Source organism: Heteronotia binoei, chromosome 19 (genome assembly GCF_032191835.1).
Source record: "Heteronotia binoei isolate CCM8104 ecotype False Entrance Well chromosome 19, APGP_CSIRO_Hbin_v1, whole genome shotgun sequence".
In the NCBI taxonomy this organism is placed as follows: Eukaryota; Metazoa; Chordata; class Lepidosauria; order Squamata; family Gekkonidae; genus Heteronotia; species Heteronotia binoei.
This window is the reverse complement of record NC_083241.1, coordinates 18342375-18361721: the sequence shown is the minus strand read 5'-3', so window position 1 is coordinate 18361721 and position 19347 is coordinate 18342375. Positions and strand designations below refer to the sequence as shown.

At 49.1% G+C, this 19347-nt stretch overlaps 1 protein-coding gene across 1 annotated transcript in view; it reads left to right on the top strand.

The window, feature by feature from the left end:
* KIF7 (kinesin family member 7) overlaps positions 1-19347 on the top strand; it is a 47335-nt gene that overhangs the window by 9097 nt on the left and 18891 nt on the right. The window contains exons 5-9 of the mRNA XM_060260336.1: positions 14795-14935; positions 15383-15580; positions 16790-16983; positions 17729-17817; positions 18899-19051. Coding sequence (XP_060116319.1) covers positions 14795-14935; positions 15383-15580; positions 16790-16983; positions 17729-17817; positions 18899-19051 — 775 coding nt within the window. The remainder of the gene's footprint in view (positions 1-14794; positions 14936-15382; positions 15581-16789; positions 16984-17728; positions 17818-18898; positions 19052-19347) is intronic.

The window sequence follows — 19347 nt, the reverse complement described above, 5'->3', positions numbered from 1 at the left end:
TTCTATTGGCTGAGGACTGAGTCTCTGCTTTGCAGAAGGGAGAAAGAAAGCCTTCCCTTGGTTGGCTGAGGGTGGGAGGAGGAGGGAAACAGCCACATAAAGCCTTCTCTCTGTTGGCTGAGGGCTTCTGGGTCTTCCTGGTGAGTGTGTAAAAGGAAGAGAAGTGAGCAGAGCCCCTCTGTTTGTTTGGGGCTGCTCTGCTTTCATTTTCCTGTTAGTCTTAAGAAGTTGGTTGAAATATAGCAGATGGTTACATTCAGCAGTTCCAGTGAGTAAATTGCCCCAGTGAGATCACAGAAGTGTGTTCTTGCAAACTGTTTATTTGCCTGCTTTGTATGTGTGTGTTCACTTTCATTTAGTGGAAGTGCAGTCAGTTGCTGGGGGCTGAGAAAATGAAGACTGTATTCAGGGGAACGATGTTGTTATATTTTTATTTTTGGGGGTGGGGTTTGGGAAAATCTCATGGCTCCATGCCTAAAGTCCTCAGGTATTTTCTGAGTTGGACCTCTACAGCCAAGTGTCGTGCCTGCCCCAGACCCAGCCCTTGCTAACTCAGAGCAGGAGCCACCTGAAACTGATCAGGCCACACCGGGCCCTAGCTCAGCCCCCGCCCTTGCTAACTCAGAGCAGGAGCCACCTGAAACTGATCAGGCCACACCAGGCCCTAGTGCATCCCCTCCTGAATCACCACCTCCTGTAAGCCGGCTACGTGAGAGGAGGCGACAGGAGTTCAGAAACAGACGGAGAGATGCACGCATGCGTGGGAGGAGAGATCTCAGCCCGGAGTACTAACAAGTTAACAAGCCAGCACAGTATATCTGTAACCCTGACCTCAAGGCAAACTGTGCTGGCAACGAATGACCCTCCTGGGACGTGACTACGCTCTGCACCCTCTTGCTTGCTGCGAGAACCCGTGTAACTCCTGACCCGGCCTGAACCTTGGACTTGAACTTCTGGACTCTGACTTTGCTTTGTGGACTGACCTAGGTAATTGGCGTTGTTTTCTCTGGCTTCCGACCCCCCTGCATTCCTGTGACCAAGCTTTCTGTCTCCTCCTTCGGCCGGACTGAGTTACGGTGTTGAGATAATTGGACTGTTTAACGACCACCCCTGCGCTCCTCCCCAGCCGGCTGACAGAGTCCTGGCCAGCTGCCGGACGTTGCCCGCCGTCGTTCCTTATCTGCCACCCGGGCCCTGACAGCTTGCCAGCACCCATATAACTCACCCGGCTCCCCCATGACTGACCAAGCGGCAGGAGGCGTGGACCCCCTGTCGGGGCTTCTCGACCAAGTGCAACAGCTGACGCAGGCTGTAATTACACTCCAGCAGCAGACTGCTTCCAATGCTGCAGCTCTGGCTGCTGCAGCCGCGCCTCGCGCCCGCTGCCCGGTGAGTGTCCCTGACAAGTTTGAAGGAAGCCTGGAAGCGTTCCCTGCCTTCCTTGCTCAGTGTGAACTGTACATGGAGATAAGGCAGGGCGACTTCCCTACAGACAAGACCAAGGTCTGTTTTGTTTTGAGCCTGCTTAAAGGGCAAGCGGCCAAATGGGCCACTCCCCTACTGCTGGAATCTTCACCGCTGTTAGCAGATTACCCCCGCTTCAAGGCACATTTCACGGCTGCCTATGCCAACCCCGTGCGAGCTGAGACGGCCAACCGCAAGATACGGACTTTGCAACAAGGCCAAAACTCTGTCTCCCACTACACCACCGAATTCCAGTTGTTGGCTCAGGACCTGGCCTGGAATGAAGCTGCCCTGGTGGACCAGTATACGGAGGGGCTCTCTGATACCATCCTGGACGAACTGGCCCGCAGCGACCGACCAGCTGCCCTACAAGACCTGATCCGGTTGTGCATGCGCATTGATGGGCGGCTACAGAGCCGCCGCCAGAAGCAGAAGGGAGGCCACGCCCCAGCAAGGGTCCCCACAGCTGCTCCACCGCCAGGTTCTCCGGCTCTTCCCCCCGCTGCGGAACCCATGCAGCTGGGCGTCGCCCGCCCTCGCCTGACTCCCGAGGAGAAGACCCGTCGGCGCGCCCACAACCTGTGCCTGTATTGTGGCGGAGCTGGACACTTTGCAAGTACCTGTCCAGTCAAAGCACAGCGCCCTGCAAGCTCCGCTGGCCCGGTAAAAGGCCAGCCCCAGGTCTAGTTGGAGCCCCTGACCTGGGGCATTTCTTGAGGGCCTCCAGCTCCGTCGACCCCCCACCTACCCCGTTCCTGGTCCCAATTCGTCTGCAGCTCCCTGACGGCCGGTGGATCTTCGTGCACGCCATGTTGGACTCAGGGGCCGCCTGCTGCTACATGGACCACCTCTTCGCCAAGAAACATAGCATCCCCATCCGGGAAAAGAAGACCCCTACCCTGGTCGAGGTTGTGGACGGTCGCCTGCTGCGCTCTGGGCCCGTCCGCCACGAGACCCAACCACTCGCCCTATGGGTCCAGCAACACCAAGGGGAACAAACCTTTGACCTTTCCCGCATGCCACGCTTCCCCGTCATCCTAGGCCTGTCCTGGCTCCAGGCCCACAACCCTCACGTGGACTGGGTGCAACGAAAACTGCAATTTACCGGTGCCCCTGCGCCATGCTCCACGCTACAACCAGACCCGGCTCTGGTGTCTCCTGATGCCCGACCCAGCTCCCTGCTCCCCACCAGCCTCCTGGGGGCCGCCACCACACTCCCAGCTCCCTACCAGGAGTTTGCAGACGTCTTCGATGAGAAGGAAGCAGACCAGCTTCCCCCACATCGGCCCTATGATTGTGCCATTGACCTAATGCCCGGCGCCCCGCTACCCGCTGGCCGCCTCTACCCCATGGCGGACCCGGAGCTGGCTGCCCTACGGGAGTATTTGGAGAAGAACTTGGCCCGAGGGTTCATCCGACCCTCCACCTCGCCCTTGTCCTCGGCCGTCCTGTTCGTAAAGAAGAAAACCGGGGACTTGAGGCTCTGCAATGATTACCGGGCACTCAACAAAATTACCATCCGGAACCGTTACCCGCTTCCACTGATTCCGGAGCTCCTCGACCGTGTGAAGGGGGCCACCATCTACACCAAGCTCGACCTTCGAGGGGCCTACAACTTGGTTCGCATCAAAGCCGGAGACGAGTGGAAGACCGCTTTTGGCACCAGGTATGGTCAGTACGAACACCTGGTCATGCCATTTGGACTCACCAATGCCCCCGCCGTGTTCCAACGGTTCATGAACGACGTGTTCCGCAACCTGCTGGACCGGTTCCTGATCATTTACCTGGATGACATTCTGGTCTACTCCACCTCTGAGCAGGAGCACGTCCAACATGTCCGACAGGTGCTACAGCGGCTCAGAGCTCACCGCCTGTACGCAAAACTAGAGAAATGCGCCTTCCACCTCCCGTCGGTCGAGTTCTTGGGGCACATCATCTCCCCCCAAGGAACTCAGATGGATCCAACGAAGGTTGACGCCATTCTCCAGTGGCAGGCCCCTCGCAATCGGAAGGACGTCCAGCGCCTCCTGGGCTTCGCCAATTACTACCGGCAGTTCATCGCTGGCTACGCCGATCTAACCAAGCCCTTGACTCGGCTCCTCCGCCCCAAGGAACCCTTCCAGTGGACCCCGGAAGCTGACCAGGCTTTTCACGACCTCAAGCGCAGCTTCTCCTCCAGCCCCCTCTTGCGGTACCCTGATCCCCGCTTGCCTTTCATGGTGGAAGCAGACGCCTCCAACGTGGCCATCGGAGCCGTGCTCTCCCAGCGGGACGACCCCAGTCAGCCCTGGCAGCCCTGCGCTTACTATTCCCGGCAGCTCTCCGCCGCCGAACGCAACTACACCATATGGGAGAGAGAACTCTTGGCAATCAAGGTGGCGTTCGAGGTGTGGCGGCACCACCTTGAAGGAGCAAGGCACCCGGTCCAAGTATTCACAGACCACCGGAACTTGGAACACTTACAGACCACTCGCCGGCTGAACCAGCGACAGATCCGGTGGTCCCTGTTCTTTTCACGTTTTAACTTCACCATCTCCTACATCCCGCACACCCAAAACCAGAAAGCCGACGCTCTGTCCTGCCGGCCAGACCATGACACCCCTGGTGCTACCGAAGCCCCCAAGGCTAGCATCCTGCCACCCACGGTCTTCGCCGCCGCCCTGACTGTACCCGCCTTGGAGGCCGAAATACAGGCCAGTCAGGCCACCGACCCCTGGGCCCAGAAGCACCTGCAAGACCCGCAGCAAGACCCTGCCGGGGAACTGACCACCCGGGATGGGCTGCTCTACCATCGGGAGCAGTTGTACGTCCCTCCAGGACCTCTCCGATCCCGCATCCTCCGCCTCACCCACGATGCACCACCGGCCGGCCACTTCGGGCAACACAAAACCGCCCATCTGCTGACCCGCGACTTTTGGTGGCCTCGCGTCCGAGCGGACGTCAGTCGGTACGTGGCGTCATGTGAGGTCTGCCGCCGCGCCAAAAACGTACCCGCCAAGCCCTCCGGTCTCCTGCAGCCACTCCCCACTCCCGCCGGGCCCTGGGACGTGGTGTCCATGGACTTCATTGTCGACCTACCTCGGTCCCAGGGCCACACCTGTATTTTCGTGGTGGTGGACCTGTTCACCAAAATGTCCCACTTTGTCCCCTGCGCCAAGGTGCCGTCCGGGCCGGAAACCGCCCAGCTCTACCTGAACCACGTCTTCCGCCTGCACGGGTTACCCAAGCGGATTGTCTCGGATCGGGGCCCGCAATTCACCTCGCGCTTTTGGCAGGCGTTCCAGCAAGGCTTGGGGACGGAGCTTCACTTATCATCCGCCTACCATCCCCAGACCGACGGCCAGACCGAGCGCACCAACACTACCCTGGAGCAGTACTTGCGCTGCTATACCAGTTATCAGCAGGATAACTGGGCCTCCCTGTTACCCCTGGCCGAGTTCGCGTACAACAATGCGGCCCACAGCTCCACGCAGACCACACCGTTTGCGGCCAACTACGGACTGCACCCCCGGTTCTTCCCTCCGCTCGGCCCGTCCGCCGATGTTCCCGCAGCGGACAACCGGATCGAAGAGCTCCACGCGCTCCACGACCTCCTGCGCGCCCAGCTCCAGCGCGCCAAGGACGCCTATAAACTGGCCGCAGATCGGCATCGCCAGGAGGGAGCCCCCCTCAAGGTCGGGGATTCCGTCTGGCTCTCTACCCGATATCTCTGGACCCCTGGCCGGTCTTCCAAGTTGACCGCTCGCTTCGTCGGCCCATTCCCCATCGAGGCGCAAATCAAGCCGGTGGCGTTCCGCCTGCGCCTCCCCGCCCACCTCCGAATCCACCCGGTTTTCCATCGCTCCCTCCTCCAACCCGCAGCCGCGCCAGACCCGAACAGGGACGTCCCACCGCCGCCTCCGCCACCGGTTTTAGTGGACGATGAGGAGTATGAGGTCCATCAGATCCTGGACTCCCGGCTGCACCGAGGTCAGCTCCAGTACCTAGTGGACTGGGAGGGCTACCCCCCCCCCCGAAGATCGTTCCTGGGAACCAGCTACCCACCTGCACGCCCCTGACCTGCTCCGGCAATTCCATGCGGCCTACCCGGATAAGCCAGGCGGCTTGGATGAGGGGGGGCCTGAGGGAGGGGATAGTGTCGTGCCTGCCCCAGACCCAGCCCTTGCTAACTCAGAGCAGGAGCCACCTGAAACTGATCAGGCCACACCGGGCCCTAGCTCAGCCCCCGCCCTTGCTAACTCAGAGCAGGAGCCACCTGAAACTGATCAGGCCACACCAGGCCCTAGTGCATCCCCTCCTGAATCACCACCTCCTGTAAGCCGGCTACGTGAGAGGAGGCGACAGGAATTCAGAAACAGACGGAGAGATGCACGCATGCGTGGGAGGAGAGATCTCAGCCCGGAGTACTAACAAGTTAACAAGCCAGCACAGTATATCTGTAACCCTGACCTCAAGGCAAACTGTGCTGGCAACGAATGACCCTCCTGGGACGTGACTACGCTCTGCACCCTCTTGCTTGCTGCGAGAACCCGTGTAACTCCTGACCCGGCCTGAACCTTGGACTTGAACTTCTGGACTCTGACTTTGCTTTGTGGACTGACCTAGGTAATTGGCGTTGTTTTCTCTGGCTTCCGACCCCCCTGCATTCCTGTGACCAAGCTTTCTGTCTCCTCCTTCGGCCGGACTGAGTTACGGTGTTGAGATAATTGGACTGTTTAACGACCACCCCTGCGCTCCTCCCCAGCCGGCTGACAGAGTCCTGGCCAGCTGCCGGACGTTGCCCGCCGTTGTTCCTTATCTGCCACCCGGGCCCTGACACCAAGCTTAGTTCTATCAGTAAAAGGCTGGGGGAGGAGGCCCTTTCCAGGCCTATTTTGGCCTTTGAGGAAGAACTCGTTGGGGCCAGTCCTGACTAGGACTGCCAATTCCAGGTTGGTGGAAAATTCCTGGAGATTTTGTGGTGTAGTCTATGGAAGCCAGACTTGGGGAGGTAGAAAACCTCAGCTAAATAGAGTTCTCCCTGTAAAATAGTTATTTTCTCCAAGAGGAAAGAGATCTGATCAGTTGTGATACCAGGATATCTTCAGCCTCCTCCTGGAGGTTTCCTACTCCAGGCCTGGCAGCACCCCCTGGGTGACTTGATGCCACCTGACTGGCATAACTTAACTAGGCCTAGCTGCTTACTTCTGTTCAGAAAATACAAAAAAACAAACACTGTGATATACTAGCTAACACAACATTTAGTAAAACATTTTTTAAAAAGTCATATAATCCCTTTTAAACACATTATAAAGAAGTTCAGCTTTACAACATTGCAAAGAAAAGTCCATCCAATGAGCATCTGGATGTAGGCTCATTTCATCAAAAGTCTTCCTCAGGAGTATTTCTATTTTCTTCAAAGTTACCAGCTTCTTATTACAATTCAGTGTTAATATTGGGAGCCAGCCAGGCTTTAGCCACCCAGTCCTTAACATCTTCTCTAAACAGATGCTAAAACCTTCTGAATTTGGCTGGCAAAATGCTCTCTGGAACCTCTTTATTTTCTTCAGAATTTCTCATCCTGGAATAAATCATGGTGATTGTAGTGAGATACAACACAAAGCTGGATGGACCATGGATAATTTAAAAAAAATTAAATGAATATTTTTTTAAAATATATTCTTGAATATTATTTACTTCAAGTATTCATTGACCTTTATTGGCTTATCAAGAATTTACTTCTCAATCCCACTTAAGTGTTTATACTAGTAGCAAGCCAATCCTTCCCTAACCAGATGCAGAAGCCTTCTGGATTTGGCTGGCCAAATGCTCTCTGCATTACATTTAAATTAGGAGCCAGTCATTTCTGAACTTCTTTTTTAACCTTCTGAATTTTAATGGCAAAATGCTCTAAATACCACTTGTTTAATTTAGGAGCAAGCCAGTGCTCAGACCTTTTCTCTTGGATGCAAAAGCCTTCTGAATTTTACCCTCTCCAAAAAGCTTAAAAACTAAGTCTACTTAAAGAAAACTATTCTGGGTAACTCCATGCAGCTGTGTCTTGGATATTTCTTTCTTAAAGGCATAAGACACAGTGATAAAGTAAAGATTCAGTGATACAGTAAAGATGCATAAATGGTGTTTCATTAGATCCTCGGGGAAATAATAAGTTTCTTCTGGCATGTTTTAAAAACGTTTTAAATACTTCACTCATGTTATCGTTGAAGGGGATGGTGCTGCAGTTATTTAGTAACTGTCAGAAATGAGCCCAGTTCATTTCTTAAGATTATCAAATTTAAAGTACATTTAAGTGGAAGTTCTTCATATGGTTTCAGGGGAGAAAGTCGGGGTCTGGTGGAGGACTCAGCCCTGTGAGTCAGTGCCCACTGCCAGCACTGCTCTGCACCTAGCAGCAGCACAGGCGCTTGAGTCGGAGGCTTGGCTGGGCAGGCTGCGGCGCTGGTGAAAGCAGTTGCATGAGGAGGAGGCATGGTGTAATGGCAACACTAGCAGCTGCTCCTGTGGCTGCATAGACTTAGTGAGCAGTTTGTATGAGTACGAGCTGAGGAAGGCGATGGCAGCTGTTAGCACGACAGGAGCCTGCCTAGTGCAAGGCAGAGTAGACGTTGCCGTGGGCCCTGAGTCGAAGGGTCGGAGCGCCTGGAATGCCTTGGCTGCTGCATATTATGGGCAGAGCTGCAGAGAGAGTTGATGCCAGCAGCAGCCATGAGGCGAGTCTGGTGAAAAGAATTGGACCCCCTGGTCCAACCTCTTTGAATCATGGGGGGGGGGTTTTGAGGAAAGGCATCGGATTCTATGCTGAAAATTTGGTGCCTCTACCTAAAGAAAAAGCCCCCCCCCCACCCGAGCCTCAGATACCCATGGATCAATTCTCCATTCATGCCCTATGAGAATTTTTCTCCGAATGAGCATAGGGGGAGGGCCTCCAAACCGGGGGATCCCCTGCTGCCAATTGGGGATTATAGAAAAAAAAGGGGCTCCCTGAGTTTAAGTAAAACTATAATAGAAGAAACATCAGGGTGAAACTGTACTATCAAAACATTTATATGTAATAGGAAAAACCTTTGGCCTCTACTTCTGAGTAGACTCTACTTCTAAAAAGGCACATTTAATATTCCAAAGCTTTTACCTTTAAACAGACTGCAATATGAAACACAAGAGTGCCTGCGTGCACTCTTGTGTTTCATATTGCTGTCTGTTTAAATATTAAAGTGCCTTTGTGCACATTTATATTGTTCAACTTTTAGGCCAAAAGGTTTTTCCTATGACCCAACAGAGGATTGGCAACCCTAGTCAGGCTAGACCACTGATATTCAGCTCAGGAGCCACCTGTGGCACTTCTGAGCACTCTTCCCTAATGTGGAGCCTCCATGTGAGTGGGCATGGCCCTTGCCTGGTGCAGCTTGTGGTTGGCAGATGGTTCCTGCCTTGTAACCTGCCAGAGGAACATGTAAGCTGCAAGCCTTCCTGAGATGCAGGGAGTAAATGTGGCTGTTCTGGTTGAGGATACAGTACTGAGCTAGAGGGGCCAGTAGTTTGGCTCTGCAAGACAGCTTCTTATGTACTGGGAGAGACAGCACATTCCTTGTGCATACAAATGGTCCCAGGCATCTCTTGTTAGGGGGAAAAAAACAGGCTGTTCATATGAGTAAGAAGAATTGAAAGGAAAATAGGATTCCCTGGCAGGATTAGGAATTCTTGACTATACTCTTCCCTGCTGTTTCCATAAAGTGATAGCTTAACAGTGGGGGATGTTTCCATGTTTGGTACTCAGAGACATTGCTTTAATTCTGATGTTGCACCAAGCTGTAATTAAGGAAGAATTGTGGTTTAGTAGTATGATGTCTCAATGGGAAAACTCTGATGGACTGGGAGACCTGACTTGCAGTGGAATTTGGTATGAGGCCTGAATTGACAAACAACTGTCCTGATGGTTGTTCCACTTATTTATTTATTACGTTCGATTTATATCCCGCCCTTTCTGCAAGCGGATTCAGGGCGGCTCACATCATGATGTCAATACAATTAAACCAATAAAACATAAAACCATAATTTACATATTTCAATTTTTAAAAATCATTCTGTGGTGCTGCATCAGTACAATATAGGCGGCTTTGAATTTTCGAACAGCGATCACCAGCATTCTACGTGATGTCTGATGGCAGCCCTCTTTCAGTTAAACATCGAAAGCCTGCTTAAACAATTTGGTCTTACAGGCCCTGCGGAATGCAGACAAATCCCGTAGGGCCCTTATGGCTTCCGGAAGAGTGTTCCAAAGTTCTGGTGCTGCCACTGAAAAAGCCCTAGATCTTGTCACACATAACCTGGCTTCTTTTGGTCCGGAGGCGGACAGTAAGTTTTTTGCCCCTGAACGCAGTGCTCTCTGGGGAATATATGGAGAAAGGCGGTCCCGTAGATAGGCAGGTCCCTGACCATAAAGGGCTTTAAAGGTCCAGATGCTGCTATTCCATCAGAACAGTAGATGTAAAAACTAAAAAAGACAGTTGGCCTCTGTGTTTAGAAGTTCAGTATGGTGTCTGAATTGATTGACAAGATGACCCTTGAACAGGGCTTTTTTTTTTGTAGAAAAAGCCCAGCAGGAATTCATTAGCATATTAGGCCATGCCCCCTGACATCACCAGCCACACTCACCTCATAGAGTTCCTGGTAATTGCTGCTGGAAGTTCTAGAGTAAAGACACTACAGTCACTCGAGCAGACAAACACCATAAGAACCTTAGCTTTAAAGCAGTTTCCAGCACAGTCACGAGAGGTTGCCATGTTGCTAATTTTTTAAACAGAGGAAACAGAACACTGAAAAACTCAGGACTGTGTGTGTTTAAATTTCTGAACATGCTCTGAAGAATAAAGGAAGCTGACAGATACAAAACCATAGAAGGGTTTTTTATATACCTTCAAAAGGCAGGAAATTAATTATAAAGCAAAAGTATAAAAAGGGAAAACATGTTCCATTTAAAATCATAAGCTCCTGCCCCCACCCCCTGCAATACGCCAGAAAACCTGACTCATTGGCTCAGTGATAAGGATCCTAAGAACACGCTAGCAATTATGGAATTTATCTCAGTCCTTTTAGCACTTACATTAAAAAAATGAAATGAGTGTCTTCTGCTTCTCAAGATTCTGGAATCAACGTAGAGTAATGACTATGACAAAGTTGGAAATAATAACCATGTTCAATTCAAAAATAAGTCACCCCAGGTATTAAGAACCATTTAAAGCAGAGTGACACAAAGGTCTGTGGAAAGAACTCTGAAGAGGGAAGACAGTAATACCAATAATATTAAAAAATAACATAGAAGAAACTTCTGAGGATAGCTTAAGGAATTAAGACACACATACATACGCAGAGCAGCCAAAATAAACACAACACACAGACAGGAGAGTTGTTGAATGCAATCACGTTTCAACCAAGTTCTCCAGACAAACACAGGGAAACCAAAGGTTCTAGCTTACTCTTTTCTCTGTGGAAAGGAATGCAAAAGAAAAAAACCTTGAGGTACTGGGCTAGTTTCTCTTTCTTACTCACAGCACTGGGAGCAGCCTTTATTCTTCAAGCTTCCCCCACTCAGACTGCCTTCATTGAAAAGTACACACATTCCTTCCAAAAAGGAAGCACTTCCCAACCTGCTTCTAGCCTCACCTTGGAAAGGCTGCATATGGTGGCTGTTGGAGGTGGGGCTTCTCTCTGCCTGGTGGGGAGAAGCCTGCAAAACTAGGACTTGGGGTCCTAGCAAGCCTAAGAGGCAAGCACTTAGCAGTCTTTCTAAGTGCCTGCTTTCTCCAAGCTAAACGATTGGAAAAAGCAAGCTTGGAGAGGGCAGGCACTTCAAGAGACTTCCTTCCCGAAGTGCCTTCCTTCTCTGCAAGTCTGCCAGAATGCTCTGCAAGCCAGCTGGAACACTCTGGAAGGTAGCAGGAACTCTGTTCCTGTGAGCTCTGGTTCAAAAAAAGCCCTGGCTGTGAATGAACCAAGCCTTGTTAATGAGGACATGAAGCTTTAAGGCCCTTGGAATTTCTCTTCCCATATAGTCAGTCCTGTATGAATAATATTGTTGTCCCACTCTGAGGGAATCACTTCAGCCCCCTAAGGGGACTTCCCTGAAGCTCATCCTGAAAGTAAGGGTGGATCGGCTCTGCTAGTTTGAAGAGAACAAATGATGAGGAACATTAGCCTTTCTTTGGCACTTAGCTGTGCAAAAAAAGAGGAATTGGCTACATTATTTAACAAATCACATGTCCTGTGCCTAATTAGAATTTGACAACCATTGCCTTCTCATCACTGGTCTTTGTCTCTTGTAAGATTAAAGAGCCCATTAGCCTCCAATTATTTCTCACCACAAAGGACTATATTCACTGTAATGGCAGTTCTGGATGCAGGCATTAATTCCATATTTCCCAAAGTGTCAGGGACTGTGATGGCCTGGAAGTCAAGAAACATCTCACAAAGCGAGGCAAGACCTTATTGGGACCAACCATTCCTGGCCCTGGCTCACCCAGTCTTCAGAAGCTAAGGAAGGTTGGCCCTGGGTAGTACTTGGATGGAAGACCACTGAGGAAGCCCAGGGTTGGTACACAGATGCAGGCAATGGCAAACCAGCTGTGGGATAACCATATATTAGCTGACACTTGACAGCACTTTCCATCACCAATCCTGAAAATGCTAGAACATAAGCAGAGCCCTGCTGGATCAGACCAATGGTAAGTCTAGTCTGGCATCCTGTCTCAGTGGCCAACCAGTTATTCTGGAGAACCAGCAACTGAAGGCTGAGGCCTTCTCCGAATGTTTCTCTTGGCTTAGTTCTCTTGGTGGTTCCCCTTAGTTACCATGGGTAATAGCCATTGATAGATTTCCTCCATGAATGAAGCTAATCCTGTTTTAAAGCTGTTTATTCCTGTGGCCATTAGTAAACCCTCAGGCAGTGAATTCTACATTTTAATCACTCTGTGCAAAGCAATATTTTCTTTTGTCCATCCTGAACTTACTGCACATCAGTTTCATTGGATGCCCTCTAGGGTTTTGAGAAAGGGAGAAAAATTCCTCTTTGTCAACTTTCTCCATCTCATGCATCATTTTATAACCCTCTATAATGTCCCAGCTTAGTTGTCTCCTTTCTAAACTGAAAAGTCCCAGACTCTTCAGCCTTTCTTAATAAGGAGGGTGTGCCAATCCCCTAATCCTCATGCTTGCCTTTCTCTGCACTTTTTCCAGTTCTGCAATATCATTTTTGAGATATGGGGACTAGAACTGTACACAGTATTCTCAGTGAGGCTGCACCATAGATCTATACAGGGGTAGTACAGTATCAGCCATTTTATTCTCAATCCCTAATTCAGAGTTTGTCTTTTTCAGTGCTTGTGGCACACTGGGTTGACACTTTCAGTGTGTTATCCACTATTATTTATTTATGTTAATTTGTATTCCGCCCTTTCCAGCAAGCAGGCTCAGGGTGGATCACAACAAGAGTTAAAACAATTAAAATACAAGTTAAAACCATAAAATACAATAAAACAACACATATATCAAAGCTAGTGGTTGCTATTGGGCGCATTCTATATGTCCGGTGGCCAGCAGTAGCTCTCCAGATGTTTTTTGCCTACAACTCCCATCAGCTCCAGTCATTGGCCATGCTGGCTGGGGCTAATGGGAGTTGTAGGCAAAAAACATCTGGAGAGCTACCGTTGGCCAACCTTGCTATATATCAGTACAGCAGTAGACCCAGAGTTGAAATAATAAATTAAGATAAAATAATATAGCATCATGGCAGGTAAGGGAGGCTAAACAGATGGAAATAAGGATGTCTGCTGCCTCAACCAAAGGCCTGGTGGAACAGCTCCGTCTTGCAGACCCTACAAAATGGCATCAAATCAGGTAGGGCCTGGATCTCCACAGGGAGCTGATTCCACCAGGCTGGGGCCAAGGCCGAAAAGGCCCTGGCTCTGGTCGAGGCAAGCTCAACATCCTTTGAGCCAGGGACGGTCAAAAGGTGCTGCAAAGCAGAACACAGTGATCTCTGGGGCACATATGGGGAGAGGCGGTCCCGCAGGTATGTCGGTCCTAGGCCGCATAAGGCTTTAAATGTTAAGACCAAAACCTTGAAGCTGATCCGGTACTCTATTGGTAGCCAGTGCAATTGGTGCAGCATTGGCCGTAGAGGCAAATCATTTGCCAGTCGTGCTGCCACATTTTGCGCCAGCTGGAGTTTCCAGGTCAGCCACAAGGGGCAAGCCTGCATAGAGCTGTTTAATTCAATGCAACACAGAAGCTTAAAGTTTTGGTGGGGGGGATGTTTATTTATTGTATTCTGCCTGCAAAAACTTGAAAAATATGTTTTATGTGCTTTAAAGATTGGGAGGGAGGGTTGATATGCACAGAAAAGATGGCAGCAAAGAGTTTGATTATTTGGGCATCGCATTGTGGGTTCACAGAAAGCTGGATCATGTTTGCAAACCACCTAAATACGATTCTTGAAGCCGCTGCTGCTCAGGGCCTGGAGGTAGCGGTCTGTCGCTAACCAAATAAGAGTCAGAGGTCACTCTCAGTGGGGCTGAGGTTGAACGTGAGACATAAGAACATAAGAGAAGCCATGTTGGATCAAGCCAGTGGCCCATCCAGTCCAACACTCTGTGTCACATAAGAACATAAGAGAAGCCATGTTGGATCAGGCCAGTGGCCCATCCAGTCCAACACTCTGTGTCACATAAGAACATAAGAGAAGCCATGTTGGATCAGGCCAGTGGCCCATCCAGTCCAACACTCTGTGTCACATAAGAACATAAGAGGAGCCATGTTGGATCAGGCCAGTGACCCCTCCAGTCCAACACTCTGTGTCAAATAAGAACATAAGAGAAGCCATGTTGGATCAAGCCAGTGGCCCATCCAGTCCAACACTCTGTATCACATAAGAACATAAGAGAAGCCCTGTTAGATCAGGCCAATGGCCCATCCAGTCCAACACTCTGTGTCACATAAGAACATAAGAGAAGCCATGTTGGATCAGGCCAATGGTCCATCCAGTCCAACACTCTGTGTCACACAGTGGCCAATATATGTGTGTGCGTGCATACACACACACATATACACTGTGGCTAATAGCCACTGATGGACCTCTACTTCATATTTTTATCCATTTCCCTCTTAAAGCTGGCTATGCTTGTAGCCGCTACCACCTCCTGTGGAAGTGAATTGCTTGTGTTATCTTGCAGTGCTATAACCATGGTTGTACTTGCTTTGCCTCATCATTTCCTGCTAAGCAAGGCAGAAAGTGTATTCTGAAGTTGTGAGAACATAGCCCATTTTGTTTTCCCTTCAGCAGGAGAGCCACACAAAGGGATGTGAGACAGTTAGAGAGGACTCTCTGCTGAGGCTGGAGAGACAAGTGGAGCGGTTGGAAGAGGAGAATCGGGATTTCCTTGCTGCCCTTGAGGATGCCATGGAGCAGTACAAGCTGCAGGTATTGTTAAATCACAATTGCAAAGTCCCGTGCTCTACTAAAGCAGAACAATAATCTCTTATTGCAGACATCTTTTAGGCTAGGTTCTTTGCTCTTTTCCTGCCTTTGTTGCAAGAAAAGGAAGTTTTCTGTTGTTTGAATTTGAGGCTGTGGGTAAGCTTTTCATGGCCTTTCCATGGTCTCTGTTTTTCTGCTTGTGCCTCAACTGTAGTTCTGTGATCCTTAGCCAATGAAGCCATCAACAGGAGCCACTGCCCAGTTTGTGCACAAGATAACAAGTCTTATGGCACAGTTTAAGACTGGGGAAGGGCTGTGGCTTAGTGGTATACCACCTGTTCGGCCCTACAGAAGGTCGCAGGTTCAGTCCCTGGCATCTCCAGTCAGTAGAAAGCAGTCTAATGTGTTTATCTGCAGTATCTATATCTTGCCCCCCCACCCCCTCTGCAGAGTGACAAGTTGCAGGAGCAGCAAGATCTCATCTCTGAACTACACAAATGCCTGTGGATGGCAAGGCCAGGCTCAGGCGCACCTGCATTGCTACAAAATGTCTACCTGGTTCAGCTTGGCCAGAGACCTCACACAGCCCCCGTGGATACTGCCCAGTCCCCCCGCTGGCCCACGCTTGGCTTTGCCAACCACAATAAGGTTTGTGGGGCTTCTTGTGGCATCCTTTGTCAATGATGTATGTATTTTGTTGCTTTGTCAGTCATTTTCTGGGACTAGTTTAAGTAAATTCAGGTACAAAGAAAGCTGAAGAAGAGAACTAATTGTTCTGGGGACCTGAACAAAGACAATAGGATTCCCACCCCCTGCCAACAGGCTTTGATCCTTGTCTTGGTTCTGTTAAGACAACATTTGGGTTAAATTTGAGGATACAAAATCCAGGCATCTAGAACTTCCATCAGGCTCTCAAACCTCACATGAATCATGCAGGGTGCTTTTGTGTGTGTTCTGCACTACAAAATAATCTCTTATTACAGCCAGTGCACCAGAATTACCAGAAATGATTTATTTGCAGCAGGGGAAAAAGTCATTCTACAAATTATGTAAGTTTAGGAAATGCATAGGATTTCTCTCATTTTTAGATTTTATTCTGCTCTTGCTCCTCATATGAAGGAGCTCTGCAAAGAATCTGGAACACTGGAATATGTTAGCTGGCTACCTCTCAGTCTCCTGCAGTTTTACCAGGTGTTGCCCACATGCTTTTAAGAATATCTGTACAATCATAATGGCTAGAAACATGGGTTTGTTTTTTTAAACGAAGGTGAAATTCTGCAGCTAGTACCACATTATGTGACTTTCTGTGCTTCCATTGAATAGCGGTGTTCATACATCCTTGAATGTAATGTGAAAGAACTACTCATTTAAAGAAAAATATCAAGGAACTCTTTGGCTCTAACAGTTGTAAAAAGTTTCAAACATTAAGGGTTGTTTCTATCATGCCAGATTCTCTCTGCTACTTTGTTGGAACATCCATTTAGGAATAAATGTATCCACAAAACTTAAGGTACATGCCACCTTAAAGTTGAACCTAGAAACTTTACATTCTTAAGGCATAATTTCAGAAAGAATGGCACACTGCAATTCTCATTCCACTAAGGATCAGTCTGGGGATCGTTGGATTCCTCTACTAGACTTGCTTTGGAGTGTTGCTGGTGAAGGAATTCAAACTGATGAATTATCAAAGTGCCACAGATCCCAGGCAAAGAAGATTTAAGAAAACAGAAAGAACTGGCATTTTTCAGGTCATACTTAATCAATGTTCTCCCTCAGAGAATGGGTAATTTCTAGACTGAGGCAGAATTGTTAGACATTTTCCCCTTAGCTTGCCCATTTTTCTCTCTCTCCAAACAGCTCAGCAGTCCCCCAGCTTACAGTGGAAGGGGCTTGTTGGGGTACCATCAAAATTGCTCTCAGAGTTTGGATGCTAATGATGGGATCCTGATGCAGGAACTTGACAAGGCTTCAGAAGGTCTGGGGGAGCCCTCTGAGGCAGAAGAAGAGGAGGGAGGAGAGTGTGAGCGGACACAGTCCCTTTACCAGCTCAGGTGAAATGCGTGTGCTGGTTTGTATGGCTTGCATGTAAGAGACCACATGTTCAGTTCTCTAGCATCTCTGGGGCTTCTTGGGGCTGAAAAGTGCTTCTTTCTGACCAAAGTAATGGAATAGTGCTCTGATTCAATAAAACAGCTTTATGTCTATTCATCTTCAAAGGCATGCCTCAGCCCCAGGTTGTCCATGATTAAAAGGTCCTAACTGTCTGCCAGCAGTGGCTGGAATTGGTACATGAACCAAGATAACTGATTCACTGTTCGGCCATTTGGGATCTAAGCTTGGAAGCTCTTCTTGATAATATGAAGGCAGAACAGAGCAGAAGTGAGAGAGCAGGTTGGAAAACAATCTTGGTGGAATGAGAGATGGTGTCAGTTTCAAAACACAGCAGCACTTACGAAAAAAATGGAATCTCAGGCTTGACACAGAGAAGACCTATAGAAGGTTTTTGTGTATATTTCTTGCATACCTTGGTTTAAGACAAACGATATGAAACATCTGGGAGGGGGAGATCGTTTGAGATGCCACCAGCTTTATCCCTGCATGGATACACAAGTCAGTAGGGTCAGTCTTCACTCCCTACCCCCACATTCGATAGATAGGCCCTCTGGCTGTTTTTGAAGATACCAACAATGTTTTTGCTTCACTCTTTCTTTCTCCAGTTCCCTGGAGTTGTCTTTTCTTCTGTGCCATTTATGTCTTGATCTCTTTCTAAAAGTGAGTGATTTTGTGCCATTTTAGAAATGGGATCCACAGCTGGGTTAAAAAGAAGATTTCGAGCAAAAGCGACCCATTGTTGATTCAGGAGGAACCTCCAGAATTATCCGAAGGTAGCTTATTTTTCTTCAACTTGGAGAGTCAAAGAGTCTCCCAAAAATATTTCTCATAATTCTGTAGAACAAAAACCAGTGTACGATCTTCAGGCTTGCAGCCTAAATCACATGCAACTAGAAGCTAGATGGAAAAGCACAAGGGAATAAGATTTTAAGCCTCCAGCAGGCAGATCCTCCAGTGAATGGATCATAATATGGAGCTGGGGGAGGGAAAGAGTTCCTTAGCTGCCTCCACTGCCCTTTAGTAAGTGGGTGAGCGGTTCCTCAGTGGAACAGGCTTTTTCAGGAAGCGGTGAACTCTCTTTCCTTGGAGGTTTTTAAGCAGAGGCTGAATAGCCATCTGATGGCAATGAATTAATGAATTAGATCATAAGGAGGAGGACAGAAGGGTTGCATCAGTGTTTAGACTTTGTGGCCCTTTCTTATAAGCACAGGGAGATGCTGATTGCCACTTTGGGGTCAGTTGGCAATTTTTCTCCGGGCTAGTTTGGCCAGGGATCCTGGGAGGGGTTTCTTTTCTTTTTCTTGCCATCTTCTGGGCACGAAGCAGGAGTCACTGTGTGTGGAGGCGGTATTTGTGAATTTCCTGCATTGTGCAAGGGGTTGGACTAGATGACCCTGAAGGTCCCTTCCAACTCTATGGGTCTATGACTAGGCAGAAGTCTGTGTGGAGGGGATGGAGACCAGCACTATAGGATTTGGCACCAAATCTCAGAGGGCAAGGAATATTTTCTCTCCTCAGTTCCCACGTTTTTCACATCAAAGTCATATCACTGCATCCATAAGTAGTAGTATGAAGGAGCTTTGCCAGAGTTTCCCAGCTCTGAGTGGGTGGGAGTGTACTGTGAGAGAGATTTGCCATATACATTGTTGCTGGCAGAAAGTGTAGCCAGGATCCTGCATTCTGGGATTATAAGGCATGTTTTGGTATTTAAGATCTTTGCGTTCTAAATCCCAAAGTATGTCTGTATCTACAACTGAATTATCCACATATCCATTGAGAGCCTTCTGTTCCTTTCCCAGCTGGGAATGGGACCTTGCGCATCTGAACTTATTATTTTTATTTTTTGGGTTGCAGCAGACAGCAGGAGACCAGAGCTAGTCAATGTCGGGGAAGGCTTTTCAGGTAAAGATTCCGAGTGGCGGCTGGTTCAAGCTCAGCAGAAGATTCGTGAACTGGCCATCAACATCCGCATGAAAGAAGATTTGATCGTGGAACTTATCAAGACAGGTGTGAGGTGGTCTTGATAGACAACACAGCTAAGGCAATGAGGATCTTTGGTTTACATGTGCCTAGTTGCTGTAATGTACCAAAACTCCTAATCCTGAAACCCAGTGCCCCCAGGAAATGTTTTTGCCAGCATTCTGCTCCTTCTTATTTACTAGCCTGGCTTAAGATGGCTTTGAAATTCCAAGTGATGCTTCCACCACTACTCCTTCCCACTGCTGTTTCTTTTTCTTCTTCCTGCCCTTCTGTCCCCCCCTTGTCTAGCATACAAACTTATTTCCCAGCTCCATTGCTTCTCG